The 22,546-nt window shown below is 42.5% G+C and overlaps 3 protein-coding genes across 3 annotated transcripts; 1 reads left to right on the top strand and 2 right to left on the bottom strand.

Moving 5' to 3' along the window:
* Nucleotides 1-3,045: 3,045 nt before the first annotated feature.
* Nucleotides 3,046-4,370, bottom strand: LOC115821388 (colipase-like). Its single transcript, XM_030785216.1, has 3 exons — nt 4,284-4,370; nt 3,803-3,925; nt 3,046-3,186 (listed from the first exon to the last, which is right to left on the bottom strand). The coding sequence occupies exons 1-3, from the start codon at nt 4,368-4,370 to the stop codon at nt 3,046-3,048; spliced, it is 351 nt and encodes a 116-aa protein (XP_030641076.1).
* Nucleotides 4,371-5,430: 1,060 nt separating this feature from the next.
* lhfpl5b (LHFPL tetraspan subfamily member 5b) lies at nt 5,431-12,322 on the top strand. The gene is made up of 4 exons (XM_030785093.1): nt 5,431-5,842; nt 6,316-6,549; nt 9,559-9,575; nt 12,296-12,322. Exons 1-4 carry the CDS (start codon nt 5,431-5,433, stop codon nt 12,320-12,322), a joined length of 690 nt encoding a protein of 229 aa, XP_030640953.1.
* Nucleotides 8,320-21,697, bottom strand: srpk1a (SRSF protein kinase 1a). The gene is made up of 16 exons (XM_030785089.1): nt 21,670-21,697; nt 20,786-20,840; nt 19,129-19,256; nt 18,558-18,666; nt 17,663-17,750; nt 16,879-16,966; nt 15,961-16,067; nt 15,414-15,579; nt 15,124-15,149; nt 14,582-14,798; nt 13,826-14,233; nt 13,244-13,344; nt 12,787-12,894; nt 12,311-12,380; nt 9,017-9,109; nt 8,320-8,510 (listed from the first exon to the last, which is right to left on the bottom strand). The coding sequence occupies exons 1-16, from the start codon at nt 21,680-21,682 to the stop codon at nt 8,326-8,328; spliced, it is 1,962 nt and encodes a 653-aa protein (XP_030640949.1). The 5' UTR covers nt 21,683-21,697; the 3' UTR covers nt 8,320-8,325.
* Between the last annotated feature and the right edge of the window lie 849 nt (nt 21,698-22,546).

The following is a 22,546-nucleotide window of genomic DNA, read 5'->3' as shown; positions in this document are numbered from 1 at the left end:
GAGCTCACAGGAATGACGAGAGGCTCTGTTTTCAAATTCTTGAACAAGAAGTGATTGTTCACCATCCATCTGGAGACATCAGAGAGGCAGGCTGTGATCTTTGCTGAAATGTTAGCATCGAGTGATGGAAGCATAAGTAAAGATCAGTTATTGTCAGCATAGCAGTGAGCGGTGTAAGAGAGGCAGTATGGAGTGTAAAGAGGAGCGTGCCAAGCATTGAAACTTGGGGCACACCTGTTGGTACTAGCCTTGGTTTATGTAGTTGCCCCCTCTATCGGGGGTATCAGTGACCAACAAGGGGGCTATCTCCATATAATGGCCATTCTCAAAACCTGACTTGTTAGATTCTAGTAGGTTGTTACCAGTAGTAGGTTGTTAACAGAGTCGGGGGGACGAGTAGTGGAATGGTTTGAGAGAATGAGACACAGGTCCTTTGGCATAGCACAACTTAAGTAAAGGTCAAAACTCTCATACTAAGGACTTGATTTAAGACTTGATTTAAAGTTCTAAAGTAGCCTATCAACTCCAAAATGTAAACTACTTAACTTGGTATGTAGTTTCTTGTATTGCAGGGTCAAATTAACCAAAAAGCAGATATATGTTGTGAATGGTATATGTATGATTAAAAGGTAAACAACACAGTTTATGTCTAAATCCAGTTTATAATTGTCCTGTGAACTTAGATGGATGGGACAGAACACCACATGAGTACCAAAATAAGAAATGAAATATACACTGTACTCTGTGCTGCAGAACATCCCATAAAGGTTCTATGATACGCAGATCCTGTGATTTTGCAGCCTTTGTGACCCATGCACCTGAAGTCCAGAAACTGACTCTTTCGGCCCCTTTCAGTTTCCGTTAGATGCCGTTTTTTGTTGTTTTAGAAACTCACCTATTTTTAAATATCTTTTAAGGCTAACACATAATGAGAATTAGTATTTTACTTAATTGTCCATGTAGCTAATCTTAATGATTTTAGTTACTTCAATATTTGTGACCCTTTTTATCTTCTGTTTCCATTATTTTGTGCACCCCAAGTATTTTCACTGTGCTTTGTACTTTTTAAGTGTGAACTGACACTGATTTGCTGGTTTTATTCATATATTTATTTAGCGACCCATTTATTTCTTTATTTTCAAACAATATACTTGTGTGTAAGTATGTGTGTACATGCATCTGTGTTAATGATTCATTTTTTTAAGACTTTGCCTGCGTTTTACCTTTTGCTCCTGTCTTATGAGTGTAACTGGCTTTATGCATGTCATCATCCTGTGTCCTTCATCTGTGTTCCAGGCTGTTGTACACTACATTCCACTCCTGTTCTCCCTCACTGCTAACAGTGATAGTCTAGATGAGCTGCAGGCATCGCTGGAGCTCCTAGTCTCTCTGTCCACCCATAGAATAGCTCATCATGTCCTGGTCCAAGGCCTTCCTTCCTGCATCAGTATCCTCCACTCACAGCTCTTACAACACAACATTGTGGTGCGTTCAAATAATCCAGAATTTTGAAAGGTTATCCATGACTGGGGTCAGGTCTCTTAGCCATACACAGCTGTGCCATATAGTTTATTTTTCTGTAAACTTAACTCTGACTCTAACTCATATGGTTAGTATCAAGTGTTGTGTGAGTATACAGGTAGAGGACCTCAGTACAGAGGACTACATACAGTAATAAGGAGCACAGCCATTACACATAAAAAGCTAACCTGCTTGTTTAATACTGACTGCCACATATGGGGATATTATTCACAAACACATACATGTGTTTTTTTCCCTTCTGTGTAGAAGCTTGTGTTACGACTCCTCTACAACTTGTCTGAAAACAAGGATGTGTTGGAGAGGCTACTGAATTGCAAAGTGGGTCTGTTTCCCTGATTCATGAAGGCCGTCGAGTTAATGAAAGGCACCATTTGGTGCAATATCACTGCTCATACTACGGTAAGGGTTTTTCTCTCTCTCTGTCATTCTCTCTCTCTCTCTTTCCAGATGGAGGTTGTTCTTGTGAGGCTGATGCACCCTTCTTCTCCAAAGGAGATTCTGCTCCTCTGCCTGGGACTACTTAGCAACCTGAGCTGTCAAGAGCCACCAGGGGGCACCAGAACACATCAGTATGCTGAGGCGTCACTGTACAGCCTACTGTATTCCCCTCATTCAGCCTTGCAGTGTACCCTCAAGACTCTGACATCCCACAGTGAGGAGCGAGTGAGAGACACGGCCTGCTACATTCTGTCCAGGCTTCCCCTGTTGACATCAGTCCACCACCAACCCAAATGACCTTGTCCAACACTGAATGAATTTGGATTCGGTCTCTCTCATGCATTAATGTTGCTGAGGTGTAGAGAATCATAAGCATCCAAAGATAAATTACATATATGGACACATGGAGTACAAATGCAATCATACAGGCAAATGATATTTCCTTCCTTAATAAAGTCATGGTAACATCACATAATATCATTTTCTAATTTTGTATACATCACTTTCTACACTATAGATGGCTGTCTTTGTCTAAATGTTATGTACAGGGGAGTGAACATCCTAAAGGTAACTGAAGATATATGTCTTATCTGTTCCCAAGAAATCATGTTTATTGTAAAGAGACAGAAATCTTATGATAAATGTAATCAAACTATTATCAACTATAAGTCAAAGTCTGTGCTTGAAGAATAAATTTTATTTCATTCAATGACATTGTCATGTTATCATAAAGATGTTGTCTGTCATTGACTAATCTCATTGAAAAACAGTTATCAAACCAGCGAGCCAATAGCCAAACAATGTGGAGTCCTTATAAGGAATCACCCTTGGGTAACTTTATAACTTACTGATATTGGATATTTATAAGAATTTGAATGAAAATTATAGATTATATCTACACTGGGGATATTCATTGATGTCAAAATGATTCAGCAGAGCTTATAAATCGCTCAGCATAAATGAAATTTCACCATTAGTCCAATGTTTAATTTATTTCTGGCGAATCAGAATGTTCGAAAGCAGAGACAGTTGTCATGAAGCCATTAAACATGAAACCAAATGTTGTTAGTTGGTGACAGATTTTGAGGCATTAGGGTCAACGCAGACGCCAAAGTTGGTGTTGGTGATGGAATCACCAAGACTCCAGTCAAAGTCACACTTCAGTCCATCCTCACAGGGGCAGATGTAGTATGTACCATACAAGCTCTGGAGAGGTGAGAATGGTATGAAAACAAAAGAAGGCACACATTGAGACCTTTAAAATACGGATTTAGTTTAAATCATTTCATTTAAGATCCTGTCAACAACATTAACTCTAACTATTTAACTCAACTAACAGTGTGTGAAAAAGATATTTTCAGATCAATAAAGTAGTTTTAACGTGAGAGCAAATGTTAATTAATTAATTTAAAGTTACAAAATTAATTGTGTTTATAAGTGGACAAAAATGCTAACAATAACTTATGCAACGCCATGCCTTTTTTTTTTCTTTGCAATTTCCCACAAGGATCTTCTTATCTGACAGCGGAGGCCAGTGTGTTTCTAGTGGCCTTCGTCTCTATTTTAGGCAGGGTCTCTCTTTGATCAGAGATCTAAGACCGAACAGTCTTATCCTGCGACTCTTGTATCTGAGTGAATTTCCACTGCAGCAGGCAATGCTATATTGATGTGTAATGTGTTGTGTTGTTTTGTTTTGTGTGTTGTCCCGTACTGTAGCTATGCTACAGTAAAACCTGCTGTTTTGTTCTGTGCTTAGCTGAATCATGCAGTCTTATGGTGAGCTGTGCCGTGTTTTGTTGTGTTGGGCTGAGCTGTGCCGTACTGTAGCGGAACACTTCTGGGTCTCTGCGGAGCGGGGGGCACAACGGGCGAGGCTGGTACCAGAAGAACGATGGCAGCAGGAGCTTTTACACTGCAGGCTGATGAAACATAGCTCACCATTATCCTATGGGAAATGCATATTGTGAGACACAGACTGTGAGAGTACCTCCAAAAACAATTGCACATCCACAAAAAGATGTTTATTTAGCTTTAACTTTAAAGTATTTTTCTACCCCCTCAGACTAAATAATGAATTCAATAAGCTCAGCCAGACATCCTATGTTTTACATTACAAATATTAAGTTTCCTACAGTCTGTTTTTGAGGTACTCTTTTATAAAAACATATTAAAAAGAAATGTTTGTAAAGAAGGAATTTTAATATTTTTGATGTAGTGTTTCAATTAAACGCACAAATGAGACAAATATACTTCATGCAGTATGTTCAGTACAGCAGATGTTATAGGGGTGCCATGGTACTTACCAAATTGATGATCAGGCCCTTGGTATTAGGAGGGGCAGCCAAAGCTGCAGCTACCAAAAACACGGCTAGCACTAGCAGAGTCCTCATGATACGACGCGTCCTGTTGGCTAGAGTCAACTCAGACTGACATGCAGAACGTATGATTTGATTATATATCTGAGATCCCAGTGCGCACTTGGATCCCGACATCTAACGTCAACAGTGATTGTACGAGCTGCATTGTAAACTCTGTAGCAGCTGTGTCACCACACGCCTTTTCCCATCAAACTGACTGGAACAACAGAGGGCGAATTCCCAGGGTTAGATATCTATATCCATATTTTTTGGAATCGTACAAGTTGGCACACGCATTCGTGGTGAGGTTAGAACTGAGAGAAAGCGATTGATGGTTTAGTTACACTAGTTCCCAAGGTCTATGTAGTATGATAAAAAAAAAAAACAGATAAACTCACTGTAATTCAAGGAAACCTTTTTTTTTCTAACTTGACCACAGATGTACATAGCTCAAACAGTTGAGAACGGGATGCAATATCGGCACATAGCCCTTCTGCCATCCCTTTGCAAACCCCCACCAACCTCTCTCTCTCTCTCTCTCTCTCTCTCTCTCTCTCTGACATTATTAATGAAGTCTTAGTTCACACCCATATCTGATTACCCAAGTGAACAGTATTTTGTCACCTTAGTCGTCTGATTATCTTACTAGGAATAATTAATAATTCAAACACTGACACTTCTGTTGGCAGAGAAGTTACCTCTAACACCCGAGACCTGAGAGTTCGCTATCAGTCTTCTTTAGTTCTTCGTTGTATTAAATAACTCAACACCATTACTGCTGGTAACAAAGAAGAGACCGTAAGACATGCAAGTATTCGTTTTCGCCTTCGTTTTCTGACCGGGCATCAAACCACCTACTGTCCAGGATCAACAAACAACAAACGGATTGTGCATTCCTTATCCTGTCATTCATCTCTTGACTGACCCCAACAACAACCAAACAGAAAATGAATTGACTAAGGGACAATCAACAACTGGGGCGCGTGTGCTGAGAATAAGTCTTGTTCGAGTAACTTTCTTTGTAAGTCTTCTTCCTTCTCGTTGATTACAATACGTTTCTTTTGTTTACATCGCCAGACAACTTGTTGTCAAGATGGAGAAGATGCTACCAGCCCAAGAGGCTGCCAAAATCTACCATACCAATTATGTGAGAAACTCACGAGCCATTGGTGTCCTTTGGGCAATATTCACTATCTGTTTTGCCATTATCACAGTTGTGGTCTTCATCCAGCCGTACTGGATAGGCGACAGTGTCAACACTCCCCAGGCTGGTTACTTCGGGCTCTTCCACTACTGCATAGGCAATGCGCTCAGCTCCGAGTTGGTCTGCAAGGGCAGTGTTCTCGATTTTGGTTCTATTCCGTCTGGGGCCTTCAGGACCGCTTTATTCTTTGTTGGCTCTTCAATGTTGCTTGTTGTCGGCTGCATTGTCTGTTTCAGTCTGTTCTTCTTCTGCAACGCAGGTAGCGTGTACAAGATATGCGCATGGATGCAACTTGCCTCAGGTACGTAATTTCGTCTCTATTTATCATGTTCATTTTTCGCTGCGCGACTGCAGACCAGTGCAATTTGGTTGATATTACTTTGCGTCCAGTAACTACTGTAGTGATATACACTACAGGGATATGGGTTGGGTACCACAGATGCACGTACTAATAAAGTTAATGAATTTACTCTGGATCTAAGAATAATTAAACTCTATTCGACATCATGAGGATTTCTCACCTATTCGTGTTGTGTGTATGATTCGCGAGACTGACAGCAAGAAAAAAAAACACTATCATTATGTGTTTGCAGTTCACTTATTTTAGTCCAGCTGGAATAAGACTGAAACTTCAGCTTAACAATGAAAATGTTCAACGCTGAACCTTGAATGAAAGTGTCGCGACTAATCAGTAGGAAACTGCGCAAATTCTTTTTGTTAGCCTGGATAAGCGCATCCCGAATCTGTGTAATCTTTCCACTTTTTTCTCCTCAGCCGTGTTGATGGTAATGGGCTGTATGATTTATCCCGATGGCTGGGACGCGCCTGAAGTGAAACGTATGTGCGGCGAGCGGACGGATAAATACACGCTGGGGAACTGCACGGTGCGCTGGGCCTACATACTAGCAATCATTAGCATCCTGGACTCGCTCGTTCTCTCCTTTCTCGCTTTCACTCTGGGTAAGCGACAGGACCAGTTGCTTCCCGATGACTTCGAAATAGAAAGTGGTGATAACAAGGAGGCTGAGGGCGACGGAGCAACAAGTTAAAGAGTGTGTATGTGGTAGGTAGAAACAGACACACAAACCTTCTGTTCTCTTTGGACACTCAGCGTGAGAGAGTGCCATCATGCAAGACTATGGGTAAAACGAGTTTCAAAAGAATTCGCATTGTTTTGTATTCCTTTTCAGATCAATCCTGAAAACAACCAGACTAAATCGCTTGAAACCATCAAGAACATTGTCCTCAAATGTAGGCTACTGAAAAGATCATGGGCTTGACAGATAGCTTTGGGTCCTGAGACACTACAAATGATGAACATTTGATCTAGACTGTAACTCCACGATCTCTCTGAATGAGAAATTCAGCTATATGAAGTCACACACCCTGATATATGCATTATAAATAACTGTTCATTTGTTTGTTGCAGTTACGCATGACTGAACCACAGCCTAAACAGCTCATGAAGTTATCAGATGACTGAAATGATACACTACTTTTAAAGTTTTCAATAAATATACAAAATGAAATTAAGTGGAGTCAAGACCTCCTTGCTTTACTCATAGTCCTTCCCATATTGAACATATTTACTATGTCCTTTACACTTGGGATCAACTACACAGAAAACAGCATTGAAAGGGCTTATGGAGACCTCTTGTCATGAACACGCGCCGCACAGACAAAATGAGCTTGCACACTTCTTCCAAATGCTTTATTAAAACATTTCTATCCAGCTAAATAATCTTAGCTAAGATACCATAGTAGGATTTCTTTAAAAACTGTACACGGCTGTAATATACAGATCAAGGCAAACTCTTTGGTACAGGTATATACACTGACACACAAACACACACATACTCTCACACAAGCACACACTCAGACATACACATCCATGATGTTTCTTTTCACAACTTTAGTTTCTCTCTTTTTCTCTTTTTTTTTTCTTTTGGTGGTCTTCAACAGTTACTCAGGTTGTATTGGAAGCTTCTTGAAATTATCATTGTCTACTGACCTTGAAGAAACTGTGACAAACCCCTCATACAAGTCTAGAAGCAGGAAAAAAAGACTAGAACTATTATAATTACCTAACTAACTAACCAACCAACTAATGAAAAACCTGGTTACGCTGATTAAGTCAAATTGCAATAGGGCCTAATAGACGTAACACAGTGGCCTGGCAATTCCTGATAGACAAAAAACAGTTATGACTGCCCATGCAGTCCTAATATTACTACTAACAGTCCCTTCCCATAGCTCTTCACATAAGGTGTGCGCTAGGATAATATGTAACAAAAAAAAAAAAAAAATCCTCAGGACGAAGTCCGATCCTTAAATTATAACAGCACAACTTACAGTAACCAAGCAGAAAACATAACAGACAGTACACAAGTGGATCCTAAAGGAGACGTTTCCTTGATCTGATCCTAATTCTGGGTTGTGCAAAAAAGAAAAAAAAACAACAACAACAAACAAACAAGGGGAGGAAAAGTCACAATGTGTGAGAGGAATAAACTGGAGAAAAACATCACCAAAAAAAAAAAAAAAAAGACAGGTTCTCAGAACAAAGGACAATATGGAGAACAACAAAGAAGAATGAACAAATAGACATGTTTATCTGCAAAAATGAACATAAGCAATCACACACAAAGAAACAAAACAAAAAAACAAACAAACAAAGTAGTTTGCAGATATACGGTCATAGTAGAAAGTGATCTGTTGCAGTCTTGTCTTTTTTTTTTTAAAAGGGAAAAGGGGACAGGGTGGAGTAATAGCCTTTTATGGCCACTAGAGGGCGAGCCAGGGGTGGCGCAGGCACTCGGCTGCTGTGGCTCGTTTCTCTGGGATGAGTTCTAGCATGGGAAGCAGGAAGTCTGTAAAGGCTTGGGCTTCGTCGCGTGGCCATTCATACTTTTCCACAAGCACCTCCAGTAAGCCCCACGGCTTCAGTTTAGTGATGTGTTTCAGCTCACCTACAGATAACATACAATCAGCATGAGAGTGTATATGTACACAGACACAGACACACACACACACACACGAGCTGACAAAGCTGTCTAGCAAGGTTCTGAGTCATGTAGGTAAACACCCACACTTACACACGGTGACTACAATCTGTTGTATAATAATGTAATATGGTTGGCTTTCAAACAAGAAATGAAGCCATGTACATTAATACAGCACTGCAGTGTAAGACACAGCTTGCTTCTTTAAGTTGTGGTCTACTCCCCATAACTTAAGCCTAACAAATTATAAAAGGAATCACATTCACCATACACATTCTGTGGGGGAAAAAAAAGGGTGGTAACAGCCCTTAACACAAGCTCCTCTTCAAGAGCTTCTTGCTTCTTCTGAAATTCACAGCTACTATGGATTACGTTTATAATTAAATGCGGACTGATAAGTATTACTTTGTGCTGTAAAGCAGGCTTCTAAACAACAGCTATGTTTGTGTTTGTTCAGGAGAAACACCGTTTACCTTTCTTGGTGAAAAAGTCCTTGGAATACTTTCCTGCTGCTATGAGTTTGCGTGGGACACTCCCCAGCAGCTCAATGATCAAAGCAATGTGGTCTAGCCATCAAACACGGACACAGAAAAGGGGAGTGGGTGGTGGGGGGGTCATGGAAGGGTGGAGGGGGACAGGGACAGGGGTCGAAGAGACAAACGACAGCTTCATCAACACACACAGTACCGCAGTAATTCGCCCGCCCCTGGGAGTGGGCAGCAGAGTCAACGGGTCGGGTGGGTCAGTGGCCAAGTCCGACAGCAAAGCAGAGACACGCCAAGGGCTCATGCGCTCTATTCATTTATCTTTAGACAACGTAATGTCCCAGTTGGACGAAAACGCCTCCGGCAAACGGCATTGCCGTGAGGACGTTTTTCTTTATCCGTGTCTGGGAAGCTTCGAAACTGGGGAGCTTCAGAACTTTTCTCCGTTTCCGCATTACAAACGGAGTTTCATTGAACGCGAGTGGGCGACACCGCGGGAACCAGGCCCTGCTGACGCGCACTGTGCTAAGAATCCAAAGAACTGACAGTTCAAAGTTCTCTCGGATGAGAGGATGCTTTAGTAACGCCATTTTTGTCAACTGGAGCAAACACTGATACTACAGAGTTCATCCAATGGAAGCTTCCTCCTCCACAGAGTTAAATGAGAATCGGAGCGCGGCTCTGGGATTTGCTATCAGACGAGCCGCTGACATTCCATTTCTCCCCGAGGCTCACTCCCAGGGCTGGGAACACGTAGTAGGACAGGCCTACCTTTCCGGCTGAAGTATTCCTGGGAGAGTTTACCACTCAGAGCATAGTGACGAGGGATTTTCCCTAACAGCTCAATAATCAGAGCAAGGTGGTCTGGAGATCAGAGGGAAATGGACAGAGCACAGAGATAGAGAAGGATGGAACACATAGAGAAAAGAGAGAGGCGGAGCGGGCCCCAGAAGAGAGTGAGAGCGTTAAGAATAAATGGAGAATGACTTTAAGTAAAGCATTATAGAGCTTGAAGCACATAAACACCAAAGCATATGGCCCCACTTCAACTGGTGGATAAAGGCTTTGAATTTTATCTTCACTTAGCAAATTCAAGAAATGAAAACCATCTATGCATACTCTTCTTATGTGGTGGAATAAACCATGACAATTACATAACAGAATAACAGAAGGACCAGATTCACTGATTTCTTTAAAAATGTCTCTCTCTCTTCTTTTTTTTTAAACATCAAACACAGGCCAGTAACTCACGCATGACAAAAACATCACCTGACAGGGTCATTTTACTGATAACTGAGCTTACATAAGCTAAAAAGTTTAAGAAGTGAAGAAATGGGCTTCTTCCTGTATGATGGCCCTGTCTGACAGATGACAGAAGAGCTTAACAAAAACAGTGGGTGTCTCCCAGTGCATATATGCGCTACATGCAAGTCAGTTAAATGAATGTTGAGAGATAGAGAGAGAGATGAGTGGTTAGTCACACAGACGTAGTGAGAATACAGTAGCTTGCATCTCCTGCGTGGTTAAAAAAAAAAACTGAGTGACGCATGCACAATCTCCTCTGACCTCTCTAGCTTTTTCCAAAGAATAAAAACAAACAACTTCATTTCCTGTTGTTTTTTTTCTTCCCCCCCCCCCCCTTTAAAAGTGCTTACGCAGCTTTGATTACACTGACACAGAAACAATCTGACAGGGAGTGTCTATCATTTAAAATGAAAGATCTCGTTATCAAAACCCCCATGTTATTGAGGTTCTTAAAAATGTTAACTTGAATGTCAACAAGATCACAAGTTCATTGTCTGCAGAGGCACTCTGCGGTTATGTGGCTTCACGGGTCGATGTTCACACCCCCTCAAATTGTCTCGCTGCTTCACCCAAAAACATATCTGTGGCCGTATATCGCGTTAAGGATAACAATGAGGAACATGACGACTTGTTTTTCAAACCACTAAGTGATGGATCCTGTTATGCACTTGTGTATAAATTTATACATATATGCAGACTGCACTAACCCTAACTGACTGTCATCCGTAGCAGGAAGTTAAGACTCGAGGCTAAGTTTTCAGCAGTTGCAAAACATAGTGGATGACCTCACGCCGCAATCGGATCAGTAGGACAGTACGAAACCGATCGAAAGAAACAACCAGCAGAGGCATGATGCCCTGGGGCAACATCACTGGTGAAGGTGTGTCTATTCACTCGGCTCAGCTTTCCATTTCAGGCAATATACAAACACCCGACCAAAGTCCCTCAAATCCAAACGCATTAGTGGCAATGCACAGTGCACACAATGCTCCTGATGATCTAAAATAGTACAGATCTTACATTTTCCCACACAAACAGAAGATTTGCATTGCAAAAAAAAGTGCCTTTTTTACAGCCGTTAAGACAGAGTGAGGCTTAGAAATGCATGAAGAGAGCTGAGAAATGAACTGATGATGAGAAAAGGGAGGACTGAGTGAGAGAGGAGGAGTGAGAAAGGGGTGAGGGGGTAAGTGGAGAGGACAGAGAGGTGCTTCATGCCAAAAATGTGGCTTTGACTGTTAGCAGAGAGGAAAACACACCCAGGAATACAGGCAGACATAGTCAAAACATCAAAGATTGACAGTGCAATTAAATAACGTTGAAATTGGAAAAAAAGAAAAAAGAAAACCTGACAGATCAGAAAACTGCTCAGTATCCACACGGACTGAACGGGAAGTGATGAAGCAGTTTCCTGATGTGCCCACAATTTCTAACAGACATTCACACTTCTCTCACTAATTTCACTTACACACCCAACCTGCTGCCAGAGCCCGTGCAGTAGGCCAGGCGTGTCTGTGAAATTACAGTCAGCATTTTGCTTTTAAACCTTTTTAAACAGTATAAACTCAACACCAGTGCAGGGATTAGGACGAGAAGATTAAACATCTATCTATCTATCTGTTTGACAGGTGTGTCACAGTAGACAAATACACACGGTCTGTGCGCTTAATGCGATCAGTTCCAAAAGTGATTTGGCCCTTTTTTTGCTACCCAGCCTTATAAACAAAGAGACATGAGCATCAGTCAGTGTCAGCCCTGCTGCAAACAGTGGACTGCAGATAACAGGCTGTGGCTAAAACAGGACTACAATGTGTCATATCGACTGGAGGAAGTCAGACACCCCAAGTAGGTGAGTGAGAATGATACATGGTAGGGTGAGAGAGAGAGAGAGAGGGAGAGACAGAGAGAGAGAAAGAGAGAGAGGGGGAGAGAGAGAGAGAAAGAGAGAGGGACAAAAGAGAGATAAGTATGCATTACCTTCGTCTCTAGAGTAATCTTCGCCAGAATGGGGCTCAAACAAATAATCCCCCGTGGCCAGTTCAAATGCCTGCGGAGAGACGGGAAACAGGCCCAGACAGAGAAATCACGGGAAACGCTCAGAGTACAGACGGTGCCTTGACTTATCTCCAACTGCTATAAATATCACTGCCCTGGTCACTTCTTTTTTTCCCCTAAAATAACACTACTGAGCTTTAAAGGGACGAATAATCGTTATGAAGACACGCAAGCTGGTTACATGAGCGACTAGAATTCAAATGTGCCGAGGGAACTGGACCAGACTAAACACGAAACAACTCTTTTAAAACCCAGACGCTCAGAGTCGTTGCGTAAGACGTCGAAACACCGTTACTCATTCTATCTTGCCTGTTATGGACAGCTGAGTGAGGCGTGAGTGACATTCGTTGTGGTTTTGTTTTGAAGCCTCTGCACGTGTTTTAAAGGTGTGAACCCACCATGCAGGCTGTGCTCCATAAGTCAGCAGGTGTGCTGTAACCTGCACCAATCAGCACCTCCAGGGAGCGGTACTGCCGTGTCTGAATGTCCTCCGTAAAGTGCTTGTGCTGTGGGGAAGCAGTGAACTCGTTAAGACTGTGCAGCCTGGTTCCATCTTTAAGTTAACTACAATCAAAAAGAATTCACATTGTCTAAGGAAGGATCGAGATTTTGGAAGAGGCTTCGGCACAAGCAAATGTATATGCTTAGGTAAAAACTGACACCGTAGCAAAAGACTGGTTGGAAGATTTGATATGCACAAGTCTTGGATTTGGACAATGTCATTAGTTTCGTACATGAAAGATTTTGTGGTCTGGAATTTAAACTGTAAGACAAAGTTTTTCCACAAAGAAAACACCACTGGACAAAACACGTTACACAACAAACAGAAAGCCACTCAAACAGAAAGCCACTCACCACCCAGCATGCATTGCCCAGGTCAGCGATTTTGACCTTGATCTTCTCAGCATTTAGCGGATCCAGGGGATTGACCAGCAGACTTCCTGCTGCTAGTTTGGCTGACGGAGAGAGGGTGAGAGGGAGAGGAGGAGAGACAGAAAGGAAGGCGAACACACACACACACACACAGTGAGTCAGCACCATTTTCTCTCATGAAATCTGGATCAATTCAACAGCTTTCTCTCCTTCACACACACACAAACACAAATCACCCACTTGCCACAAGTTACTGTTTACACTACAGAGCATTACTCAGAACATAAGGTGACAGTCACATCATAGTCATAAAGAAAAGTCATATGGTTAATGTTATAACACTTTTAGTAGGCACGCCAGCCCTGGATAAAACGTTCTACAGAGCAAACCTGGACTGTAACCAAAAATGTCTAACTGCACCTTTCCTTTGACTGGGTACCACTGCAAGATACATTAATATATTTAACATATGAATAACGGAAAACATACACACGTACACCAGCATTCAATCCCCACAAAACAAAAAACACAACTGTTACTGTGTATCAAAACGTGCTGACTCACCCTTTCTCAAACTCTCTGGTTTGGAAGTTTGTCTTTGAACGCCCATCTCTGGGAGGCATTCTAGTTTGTCCTGCTCATCCAGTTGGAGTTCTCCCTCCTCTAGCTGTGAGCTGCCGACTGCCCCGTTACTGCCGTGGCTGGCGGTGCCTGGAGAGTTTGCCCTCTCTGGCTGCATGCCGTTACAGTGCTGGTACGAGTTATGGTCTAGCCCCTGGCTTTCCTCTGCGCTCTTCTCCGTATGGCCGGTGTTAGCGTTGTGATGGTCCTCTTCTTTCAGCTGGGCTTGTCTATTGTTTTCGTCCTTTTCTGCCTCTTCTTTCTCCTGGACTGGGCTGCCTGGAAGGTGACCGTTACAGCTCAGATCCTCCGTGTCTGTGGGGCTTGCAGCCAGCCTCTCTGGGCCGTTGTCTGGGCAGAGGAAACGGAGACAGACAGTTCGCCGCAAAAGTTTGTCTGAATTTTGAAAACCGCACTCAGCCGTATTAATGAAACACCCTTAGGCTGCTAGCAGGAATAACTAAACTCTATTAAACGTCTGCTTAACTACACTTGAGATGATTGATTCTACAGTGCCATCAGTGCAATCGATCTCAGCGCTTAAGGCCGGGCTCCACAGAAAGAAGCTAAAACTCCAATCAAAATAATATGCATGACTGTCAAAACCAGGTACCGTGCTTTGATCAGAAGAGTTATTTGGTCACCTCTAAACTGCTCTCATGTGATCGGGGGGGTCCTGGTTACATCAGATGCACTGACCTGTTGTGTCCTCTGTGGCAATGTCCTGTAGCGAGGCCTGGCGAAGGGGGGCACAGGTGGGTGATCTGGGTGATTCGGGGTCGTCGTCCTCCTCGTCACCCCCCTCTGGTCCACGCTCCATCTCCTCAAGGTCCATGATGCACTTCTCCAGCAGCTCCGCCTGCCTCTTCTGTTTCTTCTTCAGCTTCTTTTTCTTGTTCTTGGACATTTTTGACGCCTGTGCGGACAGAGTTTTTGGGGAGAGGAGTAAGAAAGTGAGAGAACATTGCTGTTGTCGTCAGCCTCCATCCCAAAGTAACATAAAACATTCTTTTGACTATTAGTCACGGGCTTCAATGAACTCACGTGACAGTAACATTACAGAGAGGGAAGACACAGTCAAAAGGGAGGTCACCATTAAAACCAACAGGCAGCTAAACTGAGAAAGGTTAATGTTTTGCTTCAAACATGATTTTTACAGCTCTGAGAGAACGAAAGCTGCAAAAGTCAGTTAACCTGCATGTCTCTGAAACTAGGAAAGAAAATCAAAAAAAGTGACTTACTTGTTTTGGTACAGGTGCTGTGCTGACTGAAACAGAAAGGGGCAAGTGATGAGTCAGCAGAAGTTAATGCAACGACAGTAACACACATAATAAAGGGGTCACATTTCAAATTTCTCTCTCTCTCTCTCTGTTTTCACACCAACACACAAAGAGAGTAATCGAACAGGCTGTTCAGGAAAGAGAGAGAGAGAGAGAGAGAGAGACGGAGGGAAAGGGAGTGAACGTGAGAGTGAGAGTGAGTGTATGTATCTGCGCGTCTTATGTAACCGGTGCAAGTCGACTGGGAATACCTGCTGATCCAGATGGCGGCGGTGCTCCAGCCTTCTGCCACTCGGTGGCCTCGGCCGCCAGCCTCCTCACGTAGGGCTCGTTCACACTCATCAGGATGTTCTCAGGCTTGATGTCTGTGTGGATGATTTTGCACTTGGTGTGGAGGTAGTCGAGACCTTGGAGAACCTGCGTAATGAGTCCAAACGCACAAAGACACAGACCCGCGCGCAGCACGCACGCAAAACGCACAAACACACACACGAAACGCACGCACAAACACCTCAGAACCATTTCAAATGAAACAATGCTGAGTCTCATTCTAGAAAATCTCACACGTGATGTGAAGGACTGGCACTCATTAAGCTGAAGCAGAAGTAAAAAAAAAAAAAAAAAAAAACCCACACAGCCAGGAAATTTAGCAACACATTTCTTAGTGGTGTGTAGTGTGTGTTTTCTCTCCTAACATTATGTTACTCATGCAGTAAATTTAGAAGCAGTAACACAAGGAAGCAGCTGGGTCTTAACAGAGCAACTAACAGGTCAGCACCACACGTAAAGTACACTTACCTGCCGAATGATGCTTTTAACACAAGGCAGCGGCACACCTTGGTAGTTTGACTTGATAATCCACTTCAGCAAATGATGCCCCAGAACCTCAAACACCATGCATACATCTTAGAGCGAAGTCAAGAACCAACCACATGAAAAATTCACTATATGTAGATATGTATAAACCATCTGAATCTCTGATGAGCTTGACGTTTCCTCGTGGAAGAAGAAACAAGACTGAGATGCAGAGAATAAGAAGCTAGAGTTTCCAGGTGCCTTTTGAACCTTAAAGTCATCAAAAAGGCTTCTAAGTCAAGGTTTTGAATCCTGCTCATACAAGTCTTGTGTAGGTGGATTTAAAAGAAAAAAGAAAAAGAAAAAAAAAAACACACACGCTGGCAGAAGGAGGCTCGTCTAACCCCCAGCTGTGCCCCTGCAGTAAGATGAGTTTAAAACAGCCACCCCTGACTTCTGTTCCACACCAGAAACTCTGCGCTCACACTTCCAGCACCTGGCCTTTACGATTCCAAGAACCACACCCACGCATCTCTGGGAACAAGGAGTACATCTTTTTTCTGCATTTGAGGGAAAGCTAATATAACACACTGCACATATGATTCTAAGCGGAGAGGAATTAAAACACGCCTCATTATACTCAAAAACGACACAAACAACCTCCTGGGCTCTGGAAGCTGTGCAGGCTTACTACACGTCAATATTTTGTGTTTTGGATTTTTGCATTTGAGGGGCTGTTTCAGAAGTCAATATTTACGTTTACAGAAATGCCTGTGTGAAAACACAAGTGTGAAAAAAGGTGAACTTCCTCTTTGACATTTTCACATAAAAAGAAAAAGAAAAAAAACAAGAAAACAAAAAACACAGACAGAACATGTCTAGCTCCTGGTAAGTTGGGGTGGGGGGGTAGACAAAAGATACGAGTGCCGTTGATCCCTGAGATCTTGAAGTCATCCAGTAGCTGAACTACCATCTCTCTGTTTGGGTCGTCAGGGTCTGAATTTCTGACCTGCATCAAACAAAAGGGGAAGAAACACACACACGCATTTTACAGAGCTTGTTTTTAACATTCCTGTTTTCACCACACTTCACACAGGGTTATTTCCCCCCGGCTGGGTAGGGAAAAAAAACGATGAAAAAGACATGCTGTTTAAGCACACTAATATTTACAGACTGTGAGACCAACAACTGGTATTTATTATGCAGACTGTTCTAAGCCATTGTGTACAGATAATTTACCAGAATTATTCTTGTGTTGTAAGGATGTTTGTGTTATGCAAGAACAGAGAGGGAAAAAATGCTAAATGTTTCTTGTTATACGCTTTTTCTATTCTCCAGAAGAAAACAGAAACTAGATGGCAACTGTGATGTAATGGGTAATGCTGTGTAATGGGCAGTAATATAACACAAGAAGATTTCTATTCTTGTCCCCTCTCTCTCTCTCTCTCTCTCTCTCTCTCTCTCTCTCTCTCTCTCTCTCTCTCTCTCTCTCTCTCTCTCTCTCTCTCTCTCTCTCTCTCTCTCTCTCTCTCTCTCTCTCTCCCTCCCTCTCCCTCTCCCTCTCTCTCTCTCTCCCTCTCTCCAGGCCACAGACATTTCAAAAGGCCTTAGTGAACACAGAGCAGTTTATAAGTCTTCTGTCAGACAGTGGGCAGAAAAGTCAGTCACAATGTCTTAGCATCCAGTGCCTTGAGCCAATACTTACAGATCTCAACAGCTTAATCTCATCCAGGGCAGTCTCAGTGTAGTGCTCAGCGCTTTTCACCACCTTCATCGCCACAAAACGTTTCTCCCTGTCAGATGGACAGGCACACACACGCACACGCACACACACACAGTGAGACAGACACAGACACAGACACAGACACACACACGCACACGCACACACACAGTGAGACAGACACAGACACAGACACACACACGCACACACACACACAGTGAGACAGACACAGACACAGACATACGCACGCACACACAGTGAGACAGACACAGACAGAGACACACACACGCACACACACAGTGAGACAGACGCAGACACAGACACACGCACGCACACACACACAGTGAGACAGACACAGACACACGCACACACACACACACACACAGTGAGACAGACACAGACACACGCACACACACAGTGAGACAGACACAGACACACGCACGCACACACAGTGAGACAGACACAGACACACGCACGCACACACACACAGTGAGACAGACACAGACACATGCACGCACACACACACAGTGAGACAGACACAGACACACGCACACACAGTGAGACAGACACAGACACACGCACGCACACACACAGTGAGACAGACACAGACACACGCACGCACGCACACACAGTGAGACAGACACAGACACACACAGACAGAGACACACACACACACAGTGAGAAAGACACAAACACACACAACCACAACCACACACACACACACACACACACAGATGCAGAGAGAGAGAAACAGATGCAGCATGAAGCAGAGTTTGAAAAAAAAAAAAGAAGCTTTTGGGAGGGGGAGCTGTTCTTCACCGGTCCCCTATCCATGTGCATTTACATTCATTCATCCTTTAGTATGAAAAACAGCTCTTACTGAATATCCCAGGCCAGCCACACGGTAGAGAAATGGCCCCAGCCCAACTTGCGGATCACGTGGTACTTCCCGTTGTAAAGGTCTCCGATCTTCACGTGATGATAGCCTCCTAAGCCAAGCAGGGGAGAGGGAGTATGTGACTGACAGCTGAGGGAAGAAGCCACTCTCATCTCTAGCTTTATTTCTACACCATGATCTTGCATTGAGAGGAAAAAACATGCTTCCCTGGCGATATGTTTAATAAATACCCTGAGTTTGCTGAGAAGGGGCAATCTTTCTAAAATTTAGCAACTCCTGATGCAAGGACTATCAATGCACATGATCACTGCAATCACATTTTAAAGCAAACATTTCCAGCTCACATACAAACAAATATAAAGGAAAACAATGACCATTTGTTTTAGCTCTACAAGAAATCTGCACACACAAACATTCTGTGCTCTAACCTTCAAAGGCTGACATGCATGCCGCTAATGATTCATTACTTTGGTCACCACCAAGGGTGGTGGCCTGAGGGGGGGGGGGGGGGGGGGGGGGGGCTAAAGGACTGTCAGTTGACTCTGCGACTCACCCTTGCAGTAATCGTTGGGGTCTTCCTGCTCTTCATCATCCGAGCCCAGGATCTCCTCATCAGGCTCCTGCTGCTGCGTGTCTGCCTGAGGCTGTTGCTGAGACGCCCCACGTGGAGGATGAGTGGGCCTGAGGGGCGAAGCGATATTTCGGCTACGTGATTTAGATACGCTGACACGGTTCGGGCGAGTACCCACACGCCGTATCAGATATGACACAGAGTAGCGATATTCCCCAAAAACTCCGCGCGCAAAACTATTCATAAACACATACCAATATCATCTTGGTACTGACTAAGCCAGCAAACGTGGAGAAAATCTTGCACATAAATGAGTGGGAGACAAAAAGGGCCTGTTGTTTAAAAGGTTAGACCATCAGATTTTATGATTCTCTAAGTTTACATGACAAGCTATAATTTTTGTTTCAATTTGTAATTCCAATAAATGCACTTACGAAGCGAATAACATAGTTTCCATTAATCTGATGAGAAAACAAGACCTCTGGTGCAACAGTTTATTATATTAGAGCGTCTAAGTTTCTTTCACAGATACACTTCAAACAAATACACTCCAACATCAACTTTTTTGACAAAGACACTGTAGTCTGCTCCTGTAACCCTTAACATGATAGCAATGCATAAAGACCCATAGGACCTGTATATATAACCGCATATGAATCCAAGCAGTTCCTGCATATATTTTAAGAACACCACTAATTCAGTCACTTACTGAAATCAGTTCTGAGTGATTTACCTTCATACTGCTTGCAGCAAGGTTGTTACTGTAAGCGTTTCTCTTTGCTTGACAGAAGTACTAAAAAGGGATTAAAATATTCCTGCCCACACATTATATCAAAAGGAGAGGAACTGGAATCTGACACTCTCTGCATACCACTGAGATCACATCATACTTTCCACAAGTTGACAGATGCATCACTTGTAAATATTCATGAATGACAAAGAACCATCTCAAAGCAACAGGAACCATCATGGTTTTCATCCTTGCACCCTCAGAGAAAAATGACCATAACCGCATTAATGAACTGCTATTCGTTGTATTGGGAAAACGAGCTTACTGACTTAAAGATTGCTAAGCCGGTGAGGTCACTGAAAGATAGATGAGTAATGCTTAGAGAATTTGACACTCACATGCAATAAGAGAGAAATCCACGTATTGAAGCACATGTCTAGCTCAGCACAGAACACCCATGGAGCAGGTTTGTCATCACACATCTGTGTATTTTCCGATATAGCTATCTCTGGGTTGAGCTCCATTCCAGAAAACGTAATCTGTAGTATTTTAAGGGTCTCGACGTGTTTACATAGTCAACCAAAGCAGCTTTTTTTTTTTTTTTTACATCTGAAACGTTCAGAAGTCGAGCCGTTTCATTATTTAAATATCACTCAGCATTCTGAACTCCAGCCCTACGGGACTAGATCGAGCAATAAAGCTGACTAAGTGAATTGTCACATTACAATGGTTGGCGCTACATTGCCCATGCCTCGCCCGTTTCATTCAGGACAATTATTTGGCCAGCGTTCAGGTCAAAGCTAGATAACTCGAAGCATTAGAAATAAAGTGGGAAATGTTGATCACCGGCCAGAGGAAAAAAATGTTCGCAAAGAACTTGTGATACTTGTATCAACAAAGAGAACTCACTTCTTGTTTGACTTCTTGGCTTTGGCTCTTTTCTTCCTCGCCTGGAGGGCTAGAACTGTTACGGAAGAAAGGGTACATTATTCAAGAGGACATGGCAACAAACAAAACACAGCCAACAACTAAACCTTTAATAAAAACAAAATATGGTTTGGTAACACTGCCAATAACAATATTATTGCGTTGGTGATGATTCTTACGACGCACAAATCAACAAATCATTAAAACCCATTAAAAAAACTGACAGCACAAGTGAACACACTCGCGGTAACAAAACATATAAGCGTCACTTTGTCTAAATAGATGTATATGCTTTTATAACCACTTAAAGCGTCTCGGCTATTTGGGCATGCTAAACTGCACATCACTTTGAGTTTCAGAGCAGCTGCTTCTCCACGGTGGAGATGAAAATACAGAAAGCAAGGAGACTGGTTGTGTGCAAATCTTCTTGTGCAGTGCTAGGATAGCAGGCGACACCTTATTAACGTTACTGCCTAACGTAGGTCCTCAGGACCAGTCGTGAAAACAAATTACCAAGAATTACTGTCAAGGAAATGTTAAAGAGGACTACCAGTAGAAACATACGTTATCCTACAAATGTGCAACGTTTAACGACTTGCCAAATTGCTTAATGCAACTGGCTGACAGAACGGGTCGCTCGCTGACTCCCTTGCTAATACAGCTAGCTAAGCTAGCAGTTCATGACGTTGAGCACAAGGCACAAACGCATGTCTCCAAAGGCATTAACCTTGTAAAATCATAGTAAACTACCTGAAACACCACGTAATTAAATTCAATTACGATCTAAGTTCTTCATCCTCAAAAATATGCAGTAATCATCTAAATGTATGAGTATACAGTTTATAGACACTCTTTGAAGAGATTACCTTTTCTCTCCATGATGGCCCGGTAGTTAGTGGCTTGAATAGCTCCGCGCATGCGTATTTCCATAAAGCTTCACGCAAGCGACCACCAGTAGGACTCATGCCATACATTTTTTTCTCTCTCAAATGTTATAATCGTTTGACAGAAACTCACAATTGTGACATCTGATATAAATAATATTCATGGCAGGCTAACTTCCACAGACATGTCTCATGTTATGTTTTCAGTTAAATCATAACCAAATGTGAACGTGTCTTCTTTTTATCATAAATAGGATGAAACAGTTCATATATGAAGTACGAATTGCTGCAGCTTTGGCATTCTAATTTGATGTCAGTTTGAAAATATTTAAGTTACCTCGGCTTCATAATGCACACTAGAATTCCGATATCAATTTCAAACAGGTTGGTAAAAAAAAGTGTAATTCGTGATGGCAGTAGTAGGACTGATTTGTTACTTATTTGTTAACAACTGCCATGGACAACGCACCTCCCCGATCAAGAAAGTCTAGCTTTGACTGGCTGGATTGTTTATCTAAACATCCTTCTACATTTGTTTAGAATCAAAACATAAAGGGTATACTTCCATCTAGTGGCTACTCTTTACTGGATAAGCAGAAGTACAAAAAAAATATAGTTCAGCCTTTTTTATCTGACTAAGGAATATAAACGATACACATCAGTAAATATTATTTTAGCATTTCCCCTGTTACCACAGCAATGGGAAACTTCCACTTTTTCATACTGATGTTGGAACAAAAGCAAGAAGCAAGAGAACTTTTTGAAAAATAATGGTCTTTATTTTTAGTAAACAATGGTGTGTTGATTCTATATAATCTAGATTGATATAGGAAAGTAAGCAGACAGTTGCAGTCACTCC

Source organism: Chanos chanos, chromosome 9 (assembly GCF_902362185.1).
Source record: "Chanos chanos chromosome 9, fChaCha1.1, whole genome shotgun sequence".
Lineage (NCBI taxonomy): Eukaryota > Metazoa > Chordata > Actinopteri > Gonorynchiformes > Chanidae > Chanos > Chanos chanos.
The sequence above is the reverse complement of the archived record's forward strand: the minus strand, read 5'-3'. Positions and strand labels throughout refer to the sequence as shown.